General features: G+C 42.0%; 1 protein-coding gene across 1 annotated transcript in view; it reads left to right on the top strand.

Moving 5' to 3' along the window:
- hectd2 (HECT domain containing 2) overlaps positions 1 to 14,586 on the top strand; it is a 61,167-nt gene extending 46,581 nt beyond the window's left edge. The window contains exons 18-22 of the mRNA XM_031754261.2: positions 2,144 to 2,231; positions 4,227 to 4,333; positions 10,924 to 11,039; positions 12,088 to 12,231; positions 13,307 to 14,586. Of these exons, the coding sequence (XP_031610121.2) occupies positions 2,144 to 2,231; positions 4,227 to 4,333; positions 10,924 to 11,039; positions 12,088 to 12,231; positions 13,307 to 13,427 (576 nt within the window). The 3' untranslated portion in view covers positions 13,428 to 14,586. The remainder of the gene's footprint in view (positions 1 to 2,143; positions 2,232 to 4,226; positions 4,334 to 10,923; positions 11,040 to 12,087; positions 12,232 to 13,306) is intronic.
- Positions 14,587 to 19,533: the final 4,947 nt, after the last annotated feature.

Consider the following 19,533-nt stretch of genomic DNA (forward strand, 5'->3'; position numbering starts at 1 on the left):
ATATTTGGTTGACAGTTTCCGCACTGACTTAAATATCAGATTACTGCAAACAGATTACAGAGAGGTTGCAGTGCAAGTTTAAAAGCCTGTGGAAACAATTTAAAATGAGCTCTTCCTGCTGAACTTTGCATTTTGTAGCATCTTGCATCTTTAGCGAACAGTCTGGTTGTATCAGGCTGCTTCGTGCTACCTGTCGGGGTTAAAAGTGAAGCTGGAGCATGTGTGGATAGAAAGAGTCTGCAAACAGCAGAGTGGAGGTGTTATTTTAACCCAGTGTGTCAGCTCCCTGTGAGCTACAGGCTGGTCACAGTCGCACCTCTGTGTGGTACACATGAACTCACTGACTTACAGTTTGCTGGATCAGTGTCGTTAGCTCTGAGTCGCTGTGTCCTATTTTTGTATGTTTCTACTTCAATGTATTCCTTTCACTGCATTTATACCCCTCTGTAAGCAGTGCTACAGGCTACACTGAAATGATAAATTCCCTACAGTAACCATAGCTGTAAACCCAAAATGAAAGTGTATTTCTAAGCTTGGGGTTTCCCTGGCTCTGAACGAGCCTTTCTGGGATGATGAGGCACACAAGCACAATTATTACACATACCGTAAAGGCAGTGAGTGTGTTACCTTATTAGCTTCCTGTCTTTTCATTTGGCTTTTGGCTTTTCTTAAAATCTCTCTGGGGGAACCAAAACATAAAAAAACTCATCCACCCATCAAAAGCATCAACAGGTGAAGTAACAGCACATCACAGTGGTTATTTCATTTCAAAAGCAGCTGTCACAGTCGATGTGTTAGAACCAGGAAAAATGTCCATCATCAGTGTCTGAACAACTCTGACAATCTCACTGTGAATGTGTCAGAGCGTCTACGAGGCGACAGGTGTTGTAGGTCTTACTGTTACACACTGAGCTCGAGGATTATTTGTGCCCGAGGATCTTTATCGGACCTGAGAGCTGCTGCAGCCACAACAATGGACATGTGAGTGTGAGAGTGGAGCGATGAATGAAGGGTACCTCACGTTTTCTTATCATGTGGACAGTCAGGTGCTGAGAAACCTTGAGCCCTGGCTATTTTGACATGCACATAAACATTGCTGCTGATCACGTACACCGGTTTGTGGCTGCGTTATTCCCCGATGGCAGGATAATGTGCCCGGGTACACTCTGCACATTGTTCAGGAGTGATGTGGAGAACATGACTAAAAGGTGAACATGTTCACGCAGTGTCCAGATCCCCCAGAGCTCTATCCGACTGAGCATCTGTCGGATATTCTGGAAAAACAAGTTGCGGGTGAAGGTGCACCCTGGTCTGAAAAAGCAGGTAAAAATGAGACCTTTAATATTCTGAAACTTGTTTTATCAGCCACTGATCACACATGGTGATGTGACCCTGAAGGCTTACTCAAAATGTACTTTTCTAAGTTTTCTCCAGTTAATAATCAGAACCAAATCAAACATCCCGGGTACCAGCACTTATTTCATATCCTCTACAGCACAGCCATTAACATGGTCTTAACAAGCAAAGCCATTAACAAGTTTTCCTGTTGAAGACACTGTATGATATATCCCATGATAGAAATTAAATAGATTTGCTAACAGGTTTTAACAGAGGCTTTTTAACAAGTTATGAGGGTTCAAAAAAGGGCCAATCTACCCACTGCCGTGTACTCTGAGGACATTGACTTCATTAAATATGTTGATGTAATTGGACAAAAATCATCTGATTCTGGATCAGATGGGAACTTTTCTTCGATTTGATGATGTTTGTATTGAGCGATCCACGATGAAACCATAACATGGAGACAACGAGTTGTTTGTGTGCCGTTTGTTGACGCAGCTCGCTGACTTCCTGGATTCTTGTCCTCGCAGATTACCAGGAAATTCATTGTTAATCTTTGGTTAAGTGAAAGTAGCCACTATCTGAAAAATAAAGTAAGAGAGCCAGATCGGTGAGCACGCCATGACTACGTGGTTGTTTCTTTTTGGCAGCCTTGGCCGCTGATTTGAAGATAAGCAGAAACACATTCATGACCTAAACACTATAGAATCAACTTGATTTCAGTGCCGGAGCTTTCTTCACTGATGGCCTACAACAGTTTGTGCACCATCGCGTATGTGATGTTGATTTTTGTGTGTTTCAGGTGTTCCAGGAGGAGATGGGCATGGTCAAATCCTACAACCTTAAGCCTGGAGGAGACAAAATTCCCGTCACCAAGCAGAACAGGAAGGGTGAGTCCACACTTACAGTCACCGTTGCCAGTAACTCACCTCCAAGTCAACAAATATTCTCACTGGCATGTTATACCTGTATGAACCTGCATCCTTAACTGCAGTGCAGTACTAGTACCTTTAATTGAGGATGAACTGTACTGCAAAACTGTGCTGCATATGGATGCTCACCTTCTGAAGTATAAAACAGAAAACAGAAAATCAGACAGCCAAACACTGAAGGGCACAGTCATAATAAATAGTATTAAGTAGTAGTAGTAAATTTGAGACGGAGTCTAGGGTTTAGAGTTCAGTATCTTCATAAGTTAAAGTACAACTTGGCAGTTTGACCCTAGGTGACAAATTCATAGTAAACAGTACACAGCGTAGCCTTTGAACTCTGGAAGTAATAAAAGGGTGGTGGTTGCACTCCTGACCTGATGCCCTGAACTTAAACTGGTTCCTTGAGATCACAGATACATCCACGCAGCGATCAAAACAGGACATTTAGAGTGATCCAAATAGACTGCTGAAAGCAATCCAGAGGTGCACAAGAAGATGACCTTGAGAGGAGATGTGGTTTTTACCTTTTATGTGCAGAGTCACTGCACTTGATCTGACCTTTTACACAGCTACAAACTAAAGCACTCGTAGGGATCCTAGGAATATCTTCAGGACACCTCTAGTACACATTTCTGCTGCTACAGCTACTGGACACATTTCCAAGCTGTTGTTACAAAGTGCTTTACAAAGCACAAAACATGCAGATTTAATTTGCAATATCAAATCAAATAATACAGTTCAACACGTAAGCTACAAAATCATTTAAGGTGAGGTGTATTAGAGCAAAAAGGCAAATCATTATAATCACATGAGGTCAATAACGGCTCTCTAATAAAACTTTGTTGATGACGTTCATCAGGTATCTTTAGTTCATTACCTGACAGCAAAGTCACCTGTAGGTGCCTCTCTGGACCTTTGCCTGAAGAGCTCAGGCTGTCCTGTCAGCTGAGTTGGAGTCATTTTAGAGAATTTTAATTGAGACAAATGAAAAGGCTTTTGGAAACATCAAGACATGAGATGATGGCAGTGTTACACAGTTAAGATACAAAATTTATTATCAGACTTAGTTTTGATAGCTGTATTTCTTAGAGCACAAAAACATGGCATTTGCCAGAACAGGGAAGGAGGCAACACTCCTCTCCTGTTCTTTCACTTATTTTAACAGTGTGTTTTGTGACTGTGCTCTTCTCTGTGGCTGATGGACCAACAACACAAGCAAGAGGGACTCACATTGCCCAAAGCTTCCATCTCGCAGCAGATGCTCTCTGCAGGTAGACGGGCTGTCTTCAGTTCCCTACGGTCTTCATGATCTCCCAGAAAACTGCAGTGGCAAACCACGTGGGAACCATTAGTGTTGGCAGCAAATTCAGTAGATGCTGAGACCATCATCGGATAAGCATGCAGCATAAGAAACTGGATGTAAAGTCAGCAGATCGGTTCGGCGTTCGCTGAATAGCTGGAAAGATATTTCAGCGTTGGGCTGATGGATTCATATAACACTCTGCAGTCTCTGAACTTCATTTAATGCAGTGCACTTAGTGACGAAATTGTTCCAGCGTGAAATCAGCTCTGTGATCCAACGTCCTCATGTATGCTGATCATTCTGGGCTCATTAATGTAAAGAGAGCTACTGTCCTGCAGTCTTTAACAGTGTCTCGAGTGTGTAATCCTGAGGAGCACCTTTATTGCTCCTTCTGTGCTCTTTAACTTCATGCGAGCGGTGAAACCTGGCTCAGGTAAAAAGCCTCTTTGTTCCTCCTGGGGGGATAAAGTCCAGCTGAGCACATCAACTCTGCTTCTCTTATTAAACTTGATTTTCCATCCAGTGGCTCTTGTTGGGGTCCAGGCCCACTCGTTACCAGCATCCCTCTCGCTGTGTTTGCTGAACGGAGGAGCCAAGACTGAAGGGCAAATGTTTGTAATGGAAATCAAACTGTTTTTCTCTTTCCACAGAATATGTCCAGCTCTATGTCGACTTCCTGCTGAATAAATCCATTTATAAACAGTTTGCTGCGTTCTACCACGGCTTCCACAGTGTGTGTGCATCGGATGCACTCATGGTGAGTCTGCAGTTGTGGGTTTGTTCATTACTTTCTTTCTAAAGCATGCTACAAAATGTGTTATTTGAAGACCAATATGCTTTATCCTTTTCTTAAGCATTTCTTAACATAGACTCTTATGCAAAGACACCCATCCATTCCCTTCCACCTGATTATGACACCTTTAAAATATTTCCCTGTCACATTTTAAAGATTCAAATTAAACTTGAGGGAGATAGAACAGGCCAAACTGTGCACTCCATCCAGTGAAGGGCTTCTCAAAATACCAGTTCTGTTTGTTTCGAGATAAACTGAGTATAAATTTGCTGGAGAAACAATTCAAATAGTGCAAGTCATGTAAGATTTATCGCTTCCTGAGCAGCAACCGTGAAGGAAAGAAAACCCTCATGTGTTGAAATTGTTTTTGTGTTAGTAGGACGTTTTAGATTATGGAGTCAAACCCACAGTCTTTCTTACAGTTAGAGATAAAGCTGCCCAGTTTGAACCCCGTTTATCAGCCGAGTCTGAATCTGGGTCAGACAAAAGACGAGTCAATCAAACTGTAAAGAGTAAAGTGGCAGCAGGTCTCAGGCTTGCTGATAATAACTCGCTCCACTGGCCTCCTTATATCAGTTTGGAAAAAATCAGCATGCGTACCATGTCCGTGTGCTTTTCCAGGAACGTCTCTATGATGGTTTTGATCATTTATGATTAGTTTAATGATATATACATTTTAATTTACAGTCACTGTCAGTGATGGGAATAACGGTGTTACAAGTAACGGCGTTACTAACAGCGTTACTTTTTTCAGTAACGAGTAATCTAACTAATTACTATTCCTATCGTTACAACGCCGTTACAGTTACTAAGAAGAAAACGCGGTCCGTTACTATTTTTCAACAAACAGACGGCTGAAGCTGTGTTCAGCTTACCGCATCTTATATCAGCTGCAGGAAGCAGCTGTAAGTAATCTGGGCGCTACAGCTTTAAGCAGCTGCGCGCTCCCGCGGACGGTAATCACGATCACTGTGTAGCACAACACCTGGAGCTCAGGGGGCAAAACAATCACATGAGTGCTGCTGTTTGACTGAGGAAGAATAAAGTAGTCGTGGTAAGCCGATCACATGACCACTTCAAGACAAAGCAACAAGGTGATATATACCAGTTTTAAATTGTGCTGATAGGCCACGTAAAACCAGAGTCGTGATAAACAAGATATACGCGGCGTTTTTTCCTCAATAGTTTCGTCACGTTTACTGTCTAAGGACAGCGCAGCGAGCACTCTCTGCTTATGAGCAAAAAACAAAACAAAAAACAGCCCGTTCATGTTGGTGGAAAAATGCACCATGTCGACCAATCAGAAATGATATGGCAACATGACATTTGGTTGTTTAGGAAGAGGGGGAAGATTTAGGAGTGACGGACAGAGAGAGAGAGAGCGAGAGAGAGAGAGAGAGCGAGTTTTGAGATGTGAGATTTGTGACGTTTAGCGTGTTTGGGGTGTGTAGTTAGTGTGTAGTGTTGTGGATAGTTTTGTGTTGTGTGTCAGAACAATGAGGCGGCTGCTGTCTCCAGGTAGAAACAGCAGTGATACACCTGCTGCTGTCAGACCTGCAGGTATCAGGCTGGGATGTTCTCCTTTATAGTGGACAGGAATGATTTTTTTGGAGCGGCACAAATAATTTGTGTGGCATCTGATTGAAGAACAGCTGATTGTTCTTTAAATAGTTTGAAATGGTTATTTTTTAAAAAGGGTAAAAGGTAAATCGCTGCAAATAACTTTGTTGTTTGCAAAACTTGTGCATAGGATTTTAAAATTGACAATTAATATTTGCATTTAAAGTTATGAAATATGATTCATTAAACATGTTTGTGGTTGTTACAGTAAAAATATCACTTTTTCTACTCAGATTTTATGTTTTTTGTCTGATTTTAGATCAGTTGTGTTAATACAGTATGTCAACATGAAAACATGACTGTAAATTCAGACACGTGAGGTTGTGCTGAAAACAATGATGCCAAACAAGGCAAAGTAAACAGTTTTTAAAGGTAAAATGTGGAGGAAACATCAAAAGTAGTCAAATAGCCAATTATACCCTGGACCCCAGAGGGTTAAACTTTTTTTAAAAGTAACGCAATAGTTACTTTTCAAGTAATGAATTACTTTTAGAATCCTGTAACTCAGTTACTAACACTGGTCACTGTAAGGCTGGATTAAACTTGCTTGTGATTGTAGATGCAGACGACTGCAGACACGATGGCTGAGCAGGATTTTTGTTTTGGGTTTTTTTGGAGTAGCTTTTGCATTACAACAAATCGGAGTGCACAATGAGGAAATTTACATCACTGGGAATCTACACACACTGATGTGGACACACTGGCCTAACTCATCTTTGCTTACTGCACTTCTTCTGCACCTAATTTTACAAGTACACCAAAAGTCTAGAGCTCTTCGTGTCTTCTTTAGACTTAAAATAAAACATTAACAAGTCATCCAAACTATTCCTAGACTCAGCAGTCTAATCAGAGATACCCAGACCTCCAGATGAGCCAGCGCTTCCAGCTCTTCTGGGGGTGAGACACACAAACTGTCCAGTGTCCTTGGCCTGCCTCTTGAGTGGACATGCCTACACCATCATGTCTTTCTCTTTGGATGTGAAGGACTAGCAGCCGAATGACTGAGCTTGTCACCTTATCTCTAATGCTTATTTTATGCTATCGTGGCCGTGTCGGTTTGCGTAGGTGTTTCCAAGTGAAGATGGATTTTCAGCCTATGCAAACATCCTGTTATGGAGTCATCCAAAAACACAACAGCACGTAGCTTGACTGCGCTTAGGTCAAATTCTGATTGGGTCAAAAGTGGCCAGAGCGGGGACGGGGGCAGCACTCCTCTCCTGGTCCAGAGTTCACCTGGAATAGGGTCAAGAGATGAACATTAAAGATGAAAAATAAAGCATGAAAATCACAGACAGTGGCTGAAAGGGCTGTCCGCAGCCCTCTGTCCACCAACACAGCAGAGAAGCATGTTCACTCTGTAAAGCTGAACCCAGACACTCTTTTGGAGAGAGCTTATTTCCATTGATGGTGTCTGTCATCTTGTTCTTTTGGCCACTATTTACAGGACCACGTGTCGTCACCATAACAGACCGTATGATGACAGACTGCACCCATAATCCACCTGTCAGTCTTTCACTACACACGCCTATTCTGTCATAAATAAGACCCAGAGATACTCCTTCACTCCAGCTGAGTTGTGTAGGGGCATTAAGAAACCAAACTTGGTTTTCTTTGAGGTTATTATGCAGAATATATCACTGTACATGTGCCTCGTCACTTGGACTCAATCGTTCTCCGAGTAGAATAAAGGGAGAAAATTAGTTTTGACGTTGTCTCGTTAGTAACTTTGAGAATGTCCGAACATCAGAACGTCTCTCTTTGGACCACAGCGTTGGATAAGCTGATCGACATCCATCCTGATCAATGCAAATTGCTCACATTAAGAAATAAAGTAAATACAATTTGTTCAGCATCTGTTATTTTCCCGGCATGATGAATTTTATTTTATTTCTTTAAGCTGTTGTTATCAACACGATTATCCTGACAAAGTAAAAATAAAAGCCTCGCCGTCTTTCTGAGCTGACTTCCTAAAAGGCAGCTAGTGATGTTTTGATGTGTGGTGCTGACGTGAGTTTGACCTACTTCTGTTTTCTGAGTAATACATTTTTTTTCAGTTTTTCTGACATGACTCTAACTCTTCCGTTTACTGTCGCTTCTTGAGTCACGTCCGCACCCGCTGACGTTTCAAGATGTGATGAGACAGGCCTACAGTATTTTTGATGGGGGCGTGTTTGACTTTGTGGGTTTCACACTTTGTGTCTGTGTGCTGAGTATTGATGGAGTTTCTAGCAGCTAAGAGAAACAGGGTCAGATGTCTCAAGATCAATTTGTTTTCCTTCATTCTTTGTAGTTCGCTGTTTCAGTCTTTGTCCTGCACAGATGGGTCAGAATGAGGCTGCGTGCTCATAACCTGCTCTCACCTTGCAGGCAGTTCATTTTTCATTTATAGAAAATAAAGTGAAAGTTTCACTGGATTCCTGTGAAATTGACTGTTTGACACATCGGATGCTATCAGCTGCTGAGCTCTGACGAGGCTTCCTGTTTCTCCTCCTCGTTTACCGAGCAGCGGAAGCGATTCTGTGTTTAGGTGGTGTTATGTTTTAGTGGAAATTTAGAAGAAGCTGGTATGTAGCAAGGCTGATATTGCAGCAGCTGCTGAGCTTCCGTATAATGACATCAGCTCTGTGGGTTAAAACATTTAGACTTCCAAGCTTAAAATGTCAAATTCTGCTTATTAAATGGCAATCTGTTTTTAATTATAGAGATTTGGTGAAATTATGTTTTTTTTTTTTAATTCAGCGAAAGCAGTGAATGCATTTACAGTTATGCAGCTCGGTGTTGCTGTAGTTTTCATACATTTTAGGAGGTAATTTCTATTCACTGCATTGCAAACTTTTTTATGTTACATATCAGGCTGCAGCCAACCACAGAAAATGTGGCTGACTATTCAGTACGGCCACCACAATATCAGATTTTACTTAAAGATTACTGTGGCTGATGAAAAGGTGCCATAAGAATATTGAAACTTCTATCAGTTATATTCATCTATAACTTTATTGCGTTTTTTTTTTCATAGAAAATGCATTAAACTCAGTAAAATAAGATAAGAAATACTTGATTTATCCAAAAAAGTTATTGTGTGATATCAGCCAGTTGCATACAAAAATGTGATGCGGTCAATCAATCAAAGCTTCAATAAACATATATTAAAAAACGTGTTCAGCTGCATGTCCATAAAGTGATGCAGCAATCAGTGCATCCATTAATTATCCACCACCGTTCCTCACAGCTGCAGGCTTTCAAAGCCTCTGTGTCAACTGGTGGAGGAATCCAGCCCGTGTGTTGATTCAAACTGCAGCAGCAACGACAAATTCCCTTCAGTGAGTAATATGGATTAATTCCAGCAGCAGGTAATTCAACATTCAGGCCACAGAGGTGTTCCTTTGTTCTCACTGGCCTGCGATTACACCACTTTTTAGTCAGAACTAGTCACTACTAATCCCTCCAGTTTTCTTCTTAACAGCAGATTAATACACGTCACACGGTAGTCTGGGAAGTGTGAACGGGTTATTGCAACACTGTATGAAACACATCAAACTCCATTCACTGTGGTCCAATCAGCTCGTCCATTTTATTGCCCGAAAAGCCAACGATCGCTGGAACAACTCCAGCACCGAGACGCCATCGGTCCCTCCATAACTCGTTATTAGAGATAGAAAAAGTAGTAGATCTGTAGGATTAGATACAGAAATGTATCCATTTCACTGCCACATCAGCATGAAACTGCACTTTATCACTACTTTTAAATATCAGTAAGTGGGTCAACTCTGGGTCAACACACCTGAATCAAATGATTAGTTCATCCCCAGGCCTCTGGAGAACTTCAGGACATGTTGAGGAGGTAATTTAGCCATTTAAATCAGCTGTGTTGGATCAAGGACACATCTAAAACCTGCAGGACACCGGCCCTCGAGGCCTGGAGTTCCCTACTCCTGGTTTAGCACCACCTTAAACCCTATAATCCTACCAGAGCACTGAGGTCCAGGAGCCAGCTGCTCCTGGAGGTTCCAAGATCCAGGTGAGCCTTTTCAGTGGTGGCTCCTAATCTTTGGAACAACTTTAGAGCCGCTTGGTCTCTCAGTCATTTTAAAACACTTAAAACCTTTTTTTCTTGCGTGCTCTCAGGTTCAGTTGAGCAGAATATCCTGGATTTTTATGTAATCACGGTTTTATTTACTTGTTTTTTTTTTTTGTCTTTAGTTTATATTTATTGGTAATTTAGTGACCGTTTCCATTCAGTACATATTTTGTGTAACCTGTACAGCACTGAAGAAACCGAGTTCGACATAAGCTCAGACTGCATTAAGTGCAGTAATAAGAACAGCTGAACAGTGTGCTCCAGCCCACATTCATATGATTTCCAGAAATAAGACTGCATCAATTGATTTAATTAAATAAGACTGAAATTCATGCAGTCTTATTCTATTAGGAAATAAAACAGATAGACCTCGTGATCAAAAAATTCCAGTCTTTCTCTAGCTGTGTCTGGAGGAGCCTGCATGAAACTAGAATTAGACCGAACACGTTCACACTTGTAGCCTAAAGTTGGCCGAATCATTGCACCTCAGACACGTCAGAATACAGTTTGAAGATAATGCGACATGTTGGTTATTGACCTAATGTGACTTCTTGTCCAACATCATGAACAGAATAACCTTCTGGTCAGTTAGTTTGTATTGTTCAGCCAACACCAACTGTAAGTAACTTTAAGCCTGAACACAAATCAAAATGGATATTTTACAAAACAAAATCCCCTTTATGGAATTGTTATAAAGGAGGAAACTACCCACCAACCAGACAGCTGCAGATTACAGCCCCACACATGTGTGAATAATTGGTGTTGTGTTGAACATTAATGTGGGAAAACAATCATAGCGGCTGAGGTTTTTTTCTGAATTGTATATCATTTGTGTTTTATCCTCTGGTGTTTGCAGTTGCTGCGGCCTGAGGAGGTGGAGATGTTGGTGTGCGGGAGTCCAGAGCTCGACATGGGCGCCCTGCAGAAAGCTGCTCAGTACGAAGGATACAGCAAGACCGACGCCACCGTACGGTACGACCCCAGCACTTCCTGTTTACTAACATTAGCTAACTGCTGTGCAGGAAGTCCACACATACCTCACACTCTCTGCTTGGACAGTGAACCTCTGTACATTTTCTGTTTTTAGGCTGACCCCACTGTAAGCTTTCCATGCACAAACTGCATAATGTGATGAGGTCAGGACACTCGTTAAAATGTTACTGTTGCTCGGCTCCTTTGACTTTTATTGTCGCTCCAGACCATAAAGTGGAATTACGGTCCTTTTTTGTCTCTCCTCAGCTCTGATTGTTTGTTGAAATAAGGTGGAAGTAACGTGTGCAGGTTGCAAATGTTTGCTTTGGATTCATTTTCTTGCAGGGTGTAATTCTCACTTGTTTATTCTCTCTCTCTCTCTCTTACACACACACACACACACACACACACACACACACACACACACACACACACACACAGGCCTTTTGTTTTTGACGGCGAGGGAGGAAAATGCCGACACATGTGAGCCGCAGATATTGTAACTCAGCGTGTTGCTGACAAGCAGCTGCAGGCCTGTTATACAACTTCAGTGCTGTCTGCCTGCTGTGATGCCAACAGTTTCAAAATTTCTTATTAGTCTTTGTCTGATTAAAGTTTCATTTTGCACATTGTTTTTTCAGCTAATATTTGTGTCTCGACCACACAAATAAAGATTACAACAATCGTATAAATGATGTCACACTATCGAACTGACCTTTAAAAGGTAGCAAAGAGAGAAAAGTTGAAGGCTGCAAGCAAGTAACTCTGGATGGGAGCAATACCAGATGTAGACTACTTCAGGGTCGGGGGGGGGGCAGGTTGCCACCCTGGACAGGTTGCCGGTTTGTCGCTGGGCTCTCAGTGATCATGATATTCATTTTTTCCTTTTTATTTTGTTGATTTTTCTCTCTCTGTAGTTACTGCTTGAATAACAGCGAGCGTCCAAGTGTTTCTTTTCTCGTTTTTACCCTTAGAGAATCCACTTCCCCTCTCCGAGTCTCTGTAATTGATTTGTTCATTTTATTATATGATCTTCATGCTGTTGCAGATGTTTCTGGGACGTGGTGTTGGCCTTCCCTCTGGAACTGCAAAAGAAGCTCCTCCACTTTGCCACAGGGAGCGACCGCGTTCCAGTCGGAGGAATGGCCGACCTCAACTTCAAAATCGCCAAGATTGATGTCCCGACCGACTGGTAGGTTTTTAAAAAACTGCCATATTAAGACAAGGACTCGGGCTGCACTCTGTCAGCTCTGAAACATAATGCACACGGACCAGAGCAGTCCTCAGAGCTGCTTGCCTGCAACTGTGTGAGGTCTGCACACTTGACTGCAGGTGCCTCTGGGAACAAACACAGACAGTTTGAACAGTTTACATAATCAGTCTTTAAGAATGCCTCAAGTGTCTTGCACAGACAAAATAGTTTCATTTCTATCCTCATTTTTCGGGTTAGATTTTCGGAAGCATTCGAGTCGCTCGGCTGAAACTCCCTCGGCTGATTCGCTGGAGGTTTCGGTTTGTGGAGCTGTTTACATAAGACTCACTGTTGAACTTTAACAAACTCTGGATCTGGGTCAGGAATGAGCAAGCTGGCCCACTGCTGCTTACACACACACACACACACACACACACACACACACACACACACACACACACACACACACACACACACACACACACACACCTTTAAACTCTCACTAAACACACTCTAAACTGTTTCCTTAATTGTTTCCTTTTCTTTGTTCCTTTTGTTGAAGCACTGGGAGCTGATAGATAAATAAAGCTGAGCTGTGTGGGAAAATGCTAACAGCTCTGTATATATTGGGCTGTATAATATTAATTATGGAGGCATTTAATGATCAACTTTGGGATTAATGATTTGGGCATGTGGGTTTTTCTGGCTCACTCGCAGAAGTGATTGTCACACTTTGTAGTTGTTAATTAGAGACTTTGTCGTCTGGAATTATTGCGTTTAACTTCCCTTTGTCAAGTTTTTTTGTCAGAAAAGTATCATGTGAAGAATGCATGAGCAGTGCTGCTGTGCAGAGGAGCTCTGGCTTGTGCTGATCACTCTGTGCAGCAGCTGCAGCCTCAATGAGGCTTCAGTGGTCAGTGTTAACATCTCTGACTTTTTGTCTTGATGCAATCATTTTAAAGTGATGCAACCTCAATCAAAGGAGTGATGAAAGAGTGATTTCACTGGCACCTCTTTATGTTTCACTGCATAACTTTGTTTTTCTTTTCTCTGTGTTTCGTTTTTCTCTCTGCAGGCTGCCGATCTCTCACACCTGTTTCAATCAGATCTGTTTGCCTCCGTATCGAACCAGGAAGGAGCTCAAACAGAAACTGACCATTGCCATCTCCAATGCTGAGGGCTTTGGCCTTGAGTGACTAATCTGCACACACAAACTCCCACATATACACACAGACTGTTAGCAGTGCCATCTGACACATTTTCCGCAACGCATCTGAGATCAGAGAGGAAATAAGTCTCTCGTTGTGAGTGAACACGTTGAGCAACTTTCTTATGAAAATGGATTCATCGATGCTTCAAATCTGCGGTGCACGAGACGGAAGCTTTGCCAGGAAAACAGCTGCAGAGAAACTCCAGAAATCCTCTAGTTTGTGTGTGGACTCAACAACACCAACAACACAAACTCTTTAAGCACTTTAGATTACTGCATGCTTACCCACCACAGAATACAGTGAAGGAGGCGTCTGTTCAAACCTAAATTCATCACAACAGTCCCAAACATTCAGCCAGATTCATAAAGAACAAACTTTAGACAGTGAGAGAACAAAGAGTCCTGGGTGATGATGGCTAATGTCAACACCACGGAGTCAGTCTGGGATTACACGAAGGGCCGAGATGCTTGGAACAGCTGACCTGCCGAGTGGCTGGGTAAATGGACGCAGAAAAAACTGGTTATGTTTTAAATACAGATACTGATCTCTGTGACAATAAGAACAGCTTTTATTTACAGAGCAGCAGAATACTAAATTTAAACAAAAGGCAGGGCAAAAGAAAGTGCAGAAGAAACTGTCCTGCAGAAAATCACAAAGCGCAATAAATACAGGTGAACATAACAGAAAAAATACACTAGTAAAGAAATGACACAGAAACTACTGACAAAAACAATAATGATGATAAAAGGCCAATAAAAAAACAGGATGAAATGGGCAAAGTCACATAAAAGCAAGTCGCTCGAGCATTCAAGGTGGTTCTAAAGCTCAGGGGTCCTAATGGCTAATGTTTGGTCACCTTTAGGTTTGACCCAGAAGATGTAAGGCTGTGTGTGCTGGAGCCCCTGAAAGGGATGGTGTGGTTAAACTAGTCCCATGTTTCTGCCAGCAGGCTCCTGTTAAGGTTCAAAAGTTGGAGAAAAGGAGTACGGAGGGTTCACAAGCAAATAATAACTCTGGTCCAGAAGATGTGATCAAAGCAAAGATTTATTGATTACACGCGTGGAGTCCGAAGCTGGGCAAAGTCAGCAATCGAACTGAACTTACCATAATTAGACAAAGGTTTTATATGGGTACAACAACAAAGCCCCCTCTTTTGCAAAAACAGACAAAATACAGCTTACGTCAGTCTAAACCACAAAATGTTCCTGCTAACTTTAACATAGTTTTAAGAACATTACGTCTCATCTCCATCCCGGTGTCGCACCATGAGCACCTCCTTATCTCCCTGTAGAGCAGGTGTACTTCCTGTAAGCATCTGACAATCTGCCGGCACAATTTGCAATTGCAGCAAAAACACATCTTCACTTCTTACCTACCAAAATAGATCTATTATGGTGTGTATGTGTGTGTGTGAGTGTGTGTGTGTATGTGGGTGCCTGCTGTGTAGGCTATGTATGTGTCATGACCTCGTCTGCACCCCAGCTCACCTCACACCTCTCGTCTTAGCCAGACATAAGGCCTGTGCACATACACAGCTGAACTCTGTGTGATTTCTAGGCTAAATGTCACACTCCAACCATGAAGGAAACTTACTCAAACTGAACATAACTGAAACTTAAGACTTACTCAAAAGGATATAAGGTGTAAATGATAAAAACTTAAATCTTAACTCTAAAGGATATAAGTAATAAACGATAAAAATCACTCCAGGCGTCTGTCATGTAAGCAGGTGTGTTGCCATTCCTTTCAGAGCTCCTGTCCTCCTCACCGTGTATTGGCTGATCCTTAACGCCTGCCAAGAGTTTCTGACCTTCACTTGACCAGGAGCCACAGCTCTTTAATAAGCTCAAATGCAATCATGTGTAAAAGATTAAAATCATTTTCATAACAAAAGTTCTCTCTTCTCAGATCTACCAATATGTTTGCTCGTCTCTACTACAGTTCAATCATTGAAAATTACACTGATCAGCATACTTTGTGGAAATTACAGATTACATAATGGCAAAAGCATTTTTCAGACCCCTCACTCCACATTAGCTAAAGCCACATGAGCAAAAACATTGGTTCGCCCTTTGGTAGCTAGGATAGGCTCCAGCCACATACACCCCCCGGGATCCTGAATTGGATCAGCAGAAGAGAATGGATGGATGGATGTGCCATCACAGATGGTCTCAAACTGCAGTTAAGGTGTTGAGGTTTCAGGGATGGGTATACCTGTGCAGGGCAGTGGAAAGGGGTGCTGGGAGCTTGGTGTATTTGCCAAGGGGAAAGCTGTAACTAGAGGATAAGATGGAGTAATCTTATCCATCCTTATGCCTTAGGACAGGCAATGACAGCTGTAGATCTATAAGTACAATCATTTTGCATTGTTTCAGAACTTTTACACAATCCTGTAGATACCATACAAAACGAAATAGAACTATCTTGAAAAGTTATGATTTATACAGAATTTCAGATATTTGTAGGTCCGTGCCACTGAAACCCGGTTATATTTGTTCCCTTAAACCTTATATAACTAAAAAGTAAATGTCTCTTAAAGGTTGCTGCTTTCTTTGGGTAAATATTCAAATCAAGTAATTTTTAACCAATGACCCACTGTTTGCCCACCACTGAACATTTACTTTGGAGAGGCTCTGGCCTAACGGGAAGTTCACTGAGGATTTGTTTGGCAGTGTCACACTCCTGAGTATTCATCGTTTAAACATTTTCATTTAAATCAGTTAAAAGTAGAAAGTGGAGGCGAATGTTTCGGACAGAAACACCTCCGGAGGGGAGATTGGTGTCAGTCCTGACTTCTGTCACTTCTTTGTTGATGAAGGCATTTGAAACATGTTGCATGTGGTTTTGTTTGGTTTGCACTGTCAGGACTTAAAGCTTTGCTGGATGAAGAGTGCTACCGTGAGATGTACGTCGATCGTCTTGTGAACAGTGTTTTGCTTGTTTTTTTGACATTGCCTCCTGTTTTATGGAACAAAGGCTGCAGCAGTTCTTTGAAATGTTTTGGTATGATGACGCAGTTAAAGCTGAGCTGTTGATTAATATTTGTTTTCTTTTTTAATTTTGGTTTTATTTTTTTGGTTTTCATGAATGACGGCTGCCCTCGGGCTGAGAGCCGGCCTGTAGCCGAGGGCTGACAGATTTTATCACAATATCATCGTTGTGCCCGAGAGAAACAACTCGAGTTAAGCACCTCTGTCTGGCATGCACTGCTCGCTACTTTCCTTATTGGACTTATCTCGGACACTTATTTAAATTGATTAAAAAAATCCTTTCTTACCACCAGCATCATAAATGTTTCAAAAAGTTGGAACTTTACGACTCACTATTGTTGTTTCCACATTCAACAGAAATTGGAATTAGGTTTATCGTTGGGTTAAGAATTGGCATCCAGTGGGTTAAACTTGGGGGTAAGAGGCCTGGGAAAGCATTGAGTTCAATGAAACTGCATGCCCCTCCACCCACGCACAGAGTGGAGCAGTGGCTGTCAGGGAAAGCAGGAACAGAGAGACACTCTGAGCCAAAATATGAGATCCATCATCAAACAGAATCAAACGCAGCACTGCAGTCGGGTCCTGAGAAACGCAGAGTAACTGTTGATAAGATTAGTACGAATCTTTAGGTCTACACCAAAACCTAGATTTGTGTTAACCCAACATTTGCAGTATCTTGCTGACAGACACACAGATTCACTGAAAAAACTCCACCTTAGTGAAGAACTGGTTATTAGGCGATTCTTTGTTAAAGCTTTCTGTTTTATACAAGTTCTCAGGATTTCAGGGTTCATTCTGCAGTTGAGATGAGATTATTTTGAGGCTTTCGGAGCAGGAATGGGACACTGCTTTACCCACTGTGTTCACATGCCCTTGAGTAATCAGGTATTTCAGAGAAAATGTTTAGTTTAACTTTATCAGTAGTGGAAAGTGACCCATTTAGAGCTCCAGAGGCTGTTCAGAGCAGTGAGGATTGATTTATGTTTAAAATTTACAGCACACGAGATTCTTTGAAGACTTTTTGATCTTCCTTGAAAGAAAATAATGCAATTTTTTTTCCCCGCATAATCAAATAGAGCCATCATCATTTCCATCACGAGTGCAGTGCTGCTGTTTTTCCCCAAAGTGGTGTTTACAGTGTGACAATGACTCTGCAGTTGTTGCATTGTAGCTTCGGTTCAAGGGAGCAAAGTTACTTTGTAAGGCCTTAAAATTCGTTCACTGCAGAGTTCAGTCAGTCGGGTATAAAGCCGGTTGGCATTCAGACTCCCTGCTTCTTTAACTTTGTCGAACTTTTTTGGCTTCGAAGCCGCTCTCTCCTCTCTCTACAGCTGGGCGGCGGTAATTCCAAACCCCTAGCGCTCTCTTATGCAATGTTACCATGGCAAAATGTCTGAAATCCTAAAGAGACACTGAAGTAACCAAGCAACAGCCGAGCAAGCCGTATGGATGCACCATCCAAACATCAACCTAATCTGGGTCACTCTTTCACACTCAGCTATAGGGTCTGAGAAAGCCCCTGACGCAACAATGGGTCCTTTCTGTCATTTAACGACCAGCAGCAGCAGCAGCCAGGAGAGGCAGCCCGTCTCCAAGCATCTGTTGGAGAAGGCCTCCGTGGCACATTCGCATCACATCAGCCGCTTTGCTAAATACAAAAAAAGACACATTTTACATGAATTGGGAGGAACGTGGACGTCGGGGGTAATGTGATGTCACTCAAGTGTCTTCTTGAAATGTTGATTTGACCCGGGTCTGTTTTATGTGAATAGGACCAAGCTGTGTCAGGTTATGCAGTGGAGATGGCAGTGCAGAGACCTTGTTGAAAATCAGTTTGAAAATAGTTCAAACCGATTCAAAGATTTGTTGCGGTGTAATAATTTTGTTTTGTTGGGTTTTATCATGGGTTGACTTTGCATGACTCATATTTGAAACCTATTATGCTTTTCTGCTGCCCAAATCTTATGTAACACGCTGTGTTTGCTCCAGTATTTACAGTAAAAGCCGATGAGGGCTCGTCCCTATCCAGAAAAACTGGCCTCCTGTTTTATTCTGGTTTTTCATCCGGTTTTATTTTAATTGATGCACATCCTGGTGTTCAAGCTGGGAGCTGCACAGACCACCACAGCCTCCTGCAGCTTCTCGCTGGGCAGCTGGATTAGTTTAGCTTAGGTTTTGTGGCTGCACCCGAGGAGCTGCAGATCAAGACTCACCTTGAGGCGAGCGCAAATAGCTCTACTTCAAATTTGAACAAGGATACCAGCAAACCTGACTCATCAGCGGCGGTGGTGAAGCATTCAGTTTGGCTAAAGCTTCAGTCTGAAACTCTCAGATATGCGCCAGGTCCACCAGGGTTTAAATCAAACAACTGAAGTGCAGATTTTCAGTTTAGTTCAAGAGTTTTTAACAAAAAAATGCATCAAAGTTTGGAGCCCATGGACATCACCAAATGATGCATGTCCTCTCTTCAGACTACTGGCAGACATGTGCTTATGAAATAACGTTACCTCCTGTTGTGTTCGACAGCTTCAGGTCATCATCTTTCAGGCCTTTTCATGTACAGTTTGTTGATTTGGCCGCTCCTGAAGTTTCTGCTTTATGTCTGATATGTTAATTTTATTTCTTCATCTTAATCATGGTCTCCCTCACCATCGTCAACGTCTCTTTGGAGCTCTTAGTGTTCAAGCAGTTACTTTTGAGCCTCTGAAAATGAATAGATTTAAAATCTCCTTTTCAAGAGTGTCCTGGCCAAGAAGGACAGCAGTGTGATCATGACAAGTACATACACACCAATCAAAGAGTAAAAACTAAAATACAGAAACGACCAAGTTCATAAGCGTCAGTATCAATCAAAAATTAATATCTTGGTAAAACTACTTGGTTTACAGACTTAAAATGACAAATAAATGATGTAATTGTCCAAAAACATATGAACCAATCTATAACTGTGACTAAAATGAAGCCTCGAAGCTTTAATTCCTTTCAGAGTCATACAGCGTGATGGTGAACAAGCAGCTGTTTATGCACTGCGTCACCTCCACACCCCAAATACACCAGCACGCCTTCTCTCTCCTTATCTTTAGACACCACTTCGCACTGAC

The sequence above is a fragment of the Oreochromis aureus genome, linkage group 13 (genome assembly GCF_013358895.1).
Source record: "Oreochromis aureus strain Israel breed Guangdong linkage group 13, ZZ_aureus, whole genome shotgun sequence".
NCBI classification, from domain to species: Eukaryota; Metazoa; Chordata; class Actinopteri; order Cichliformes; family Cichlidae; genus Oreochromis; species Oreochromis aureus.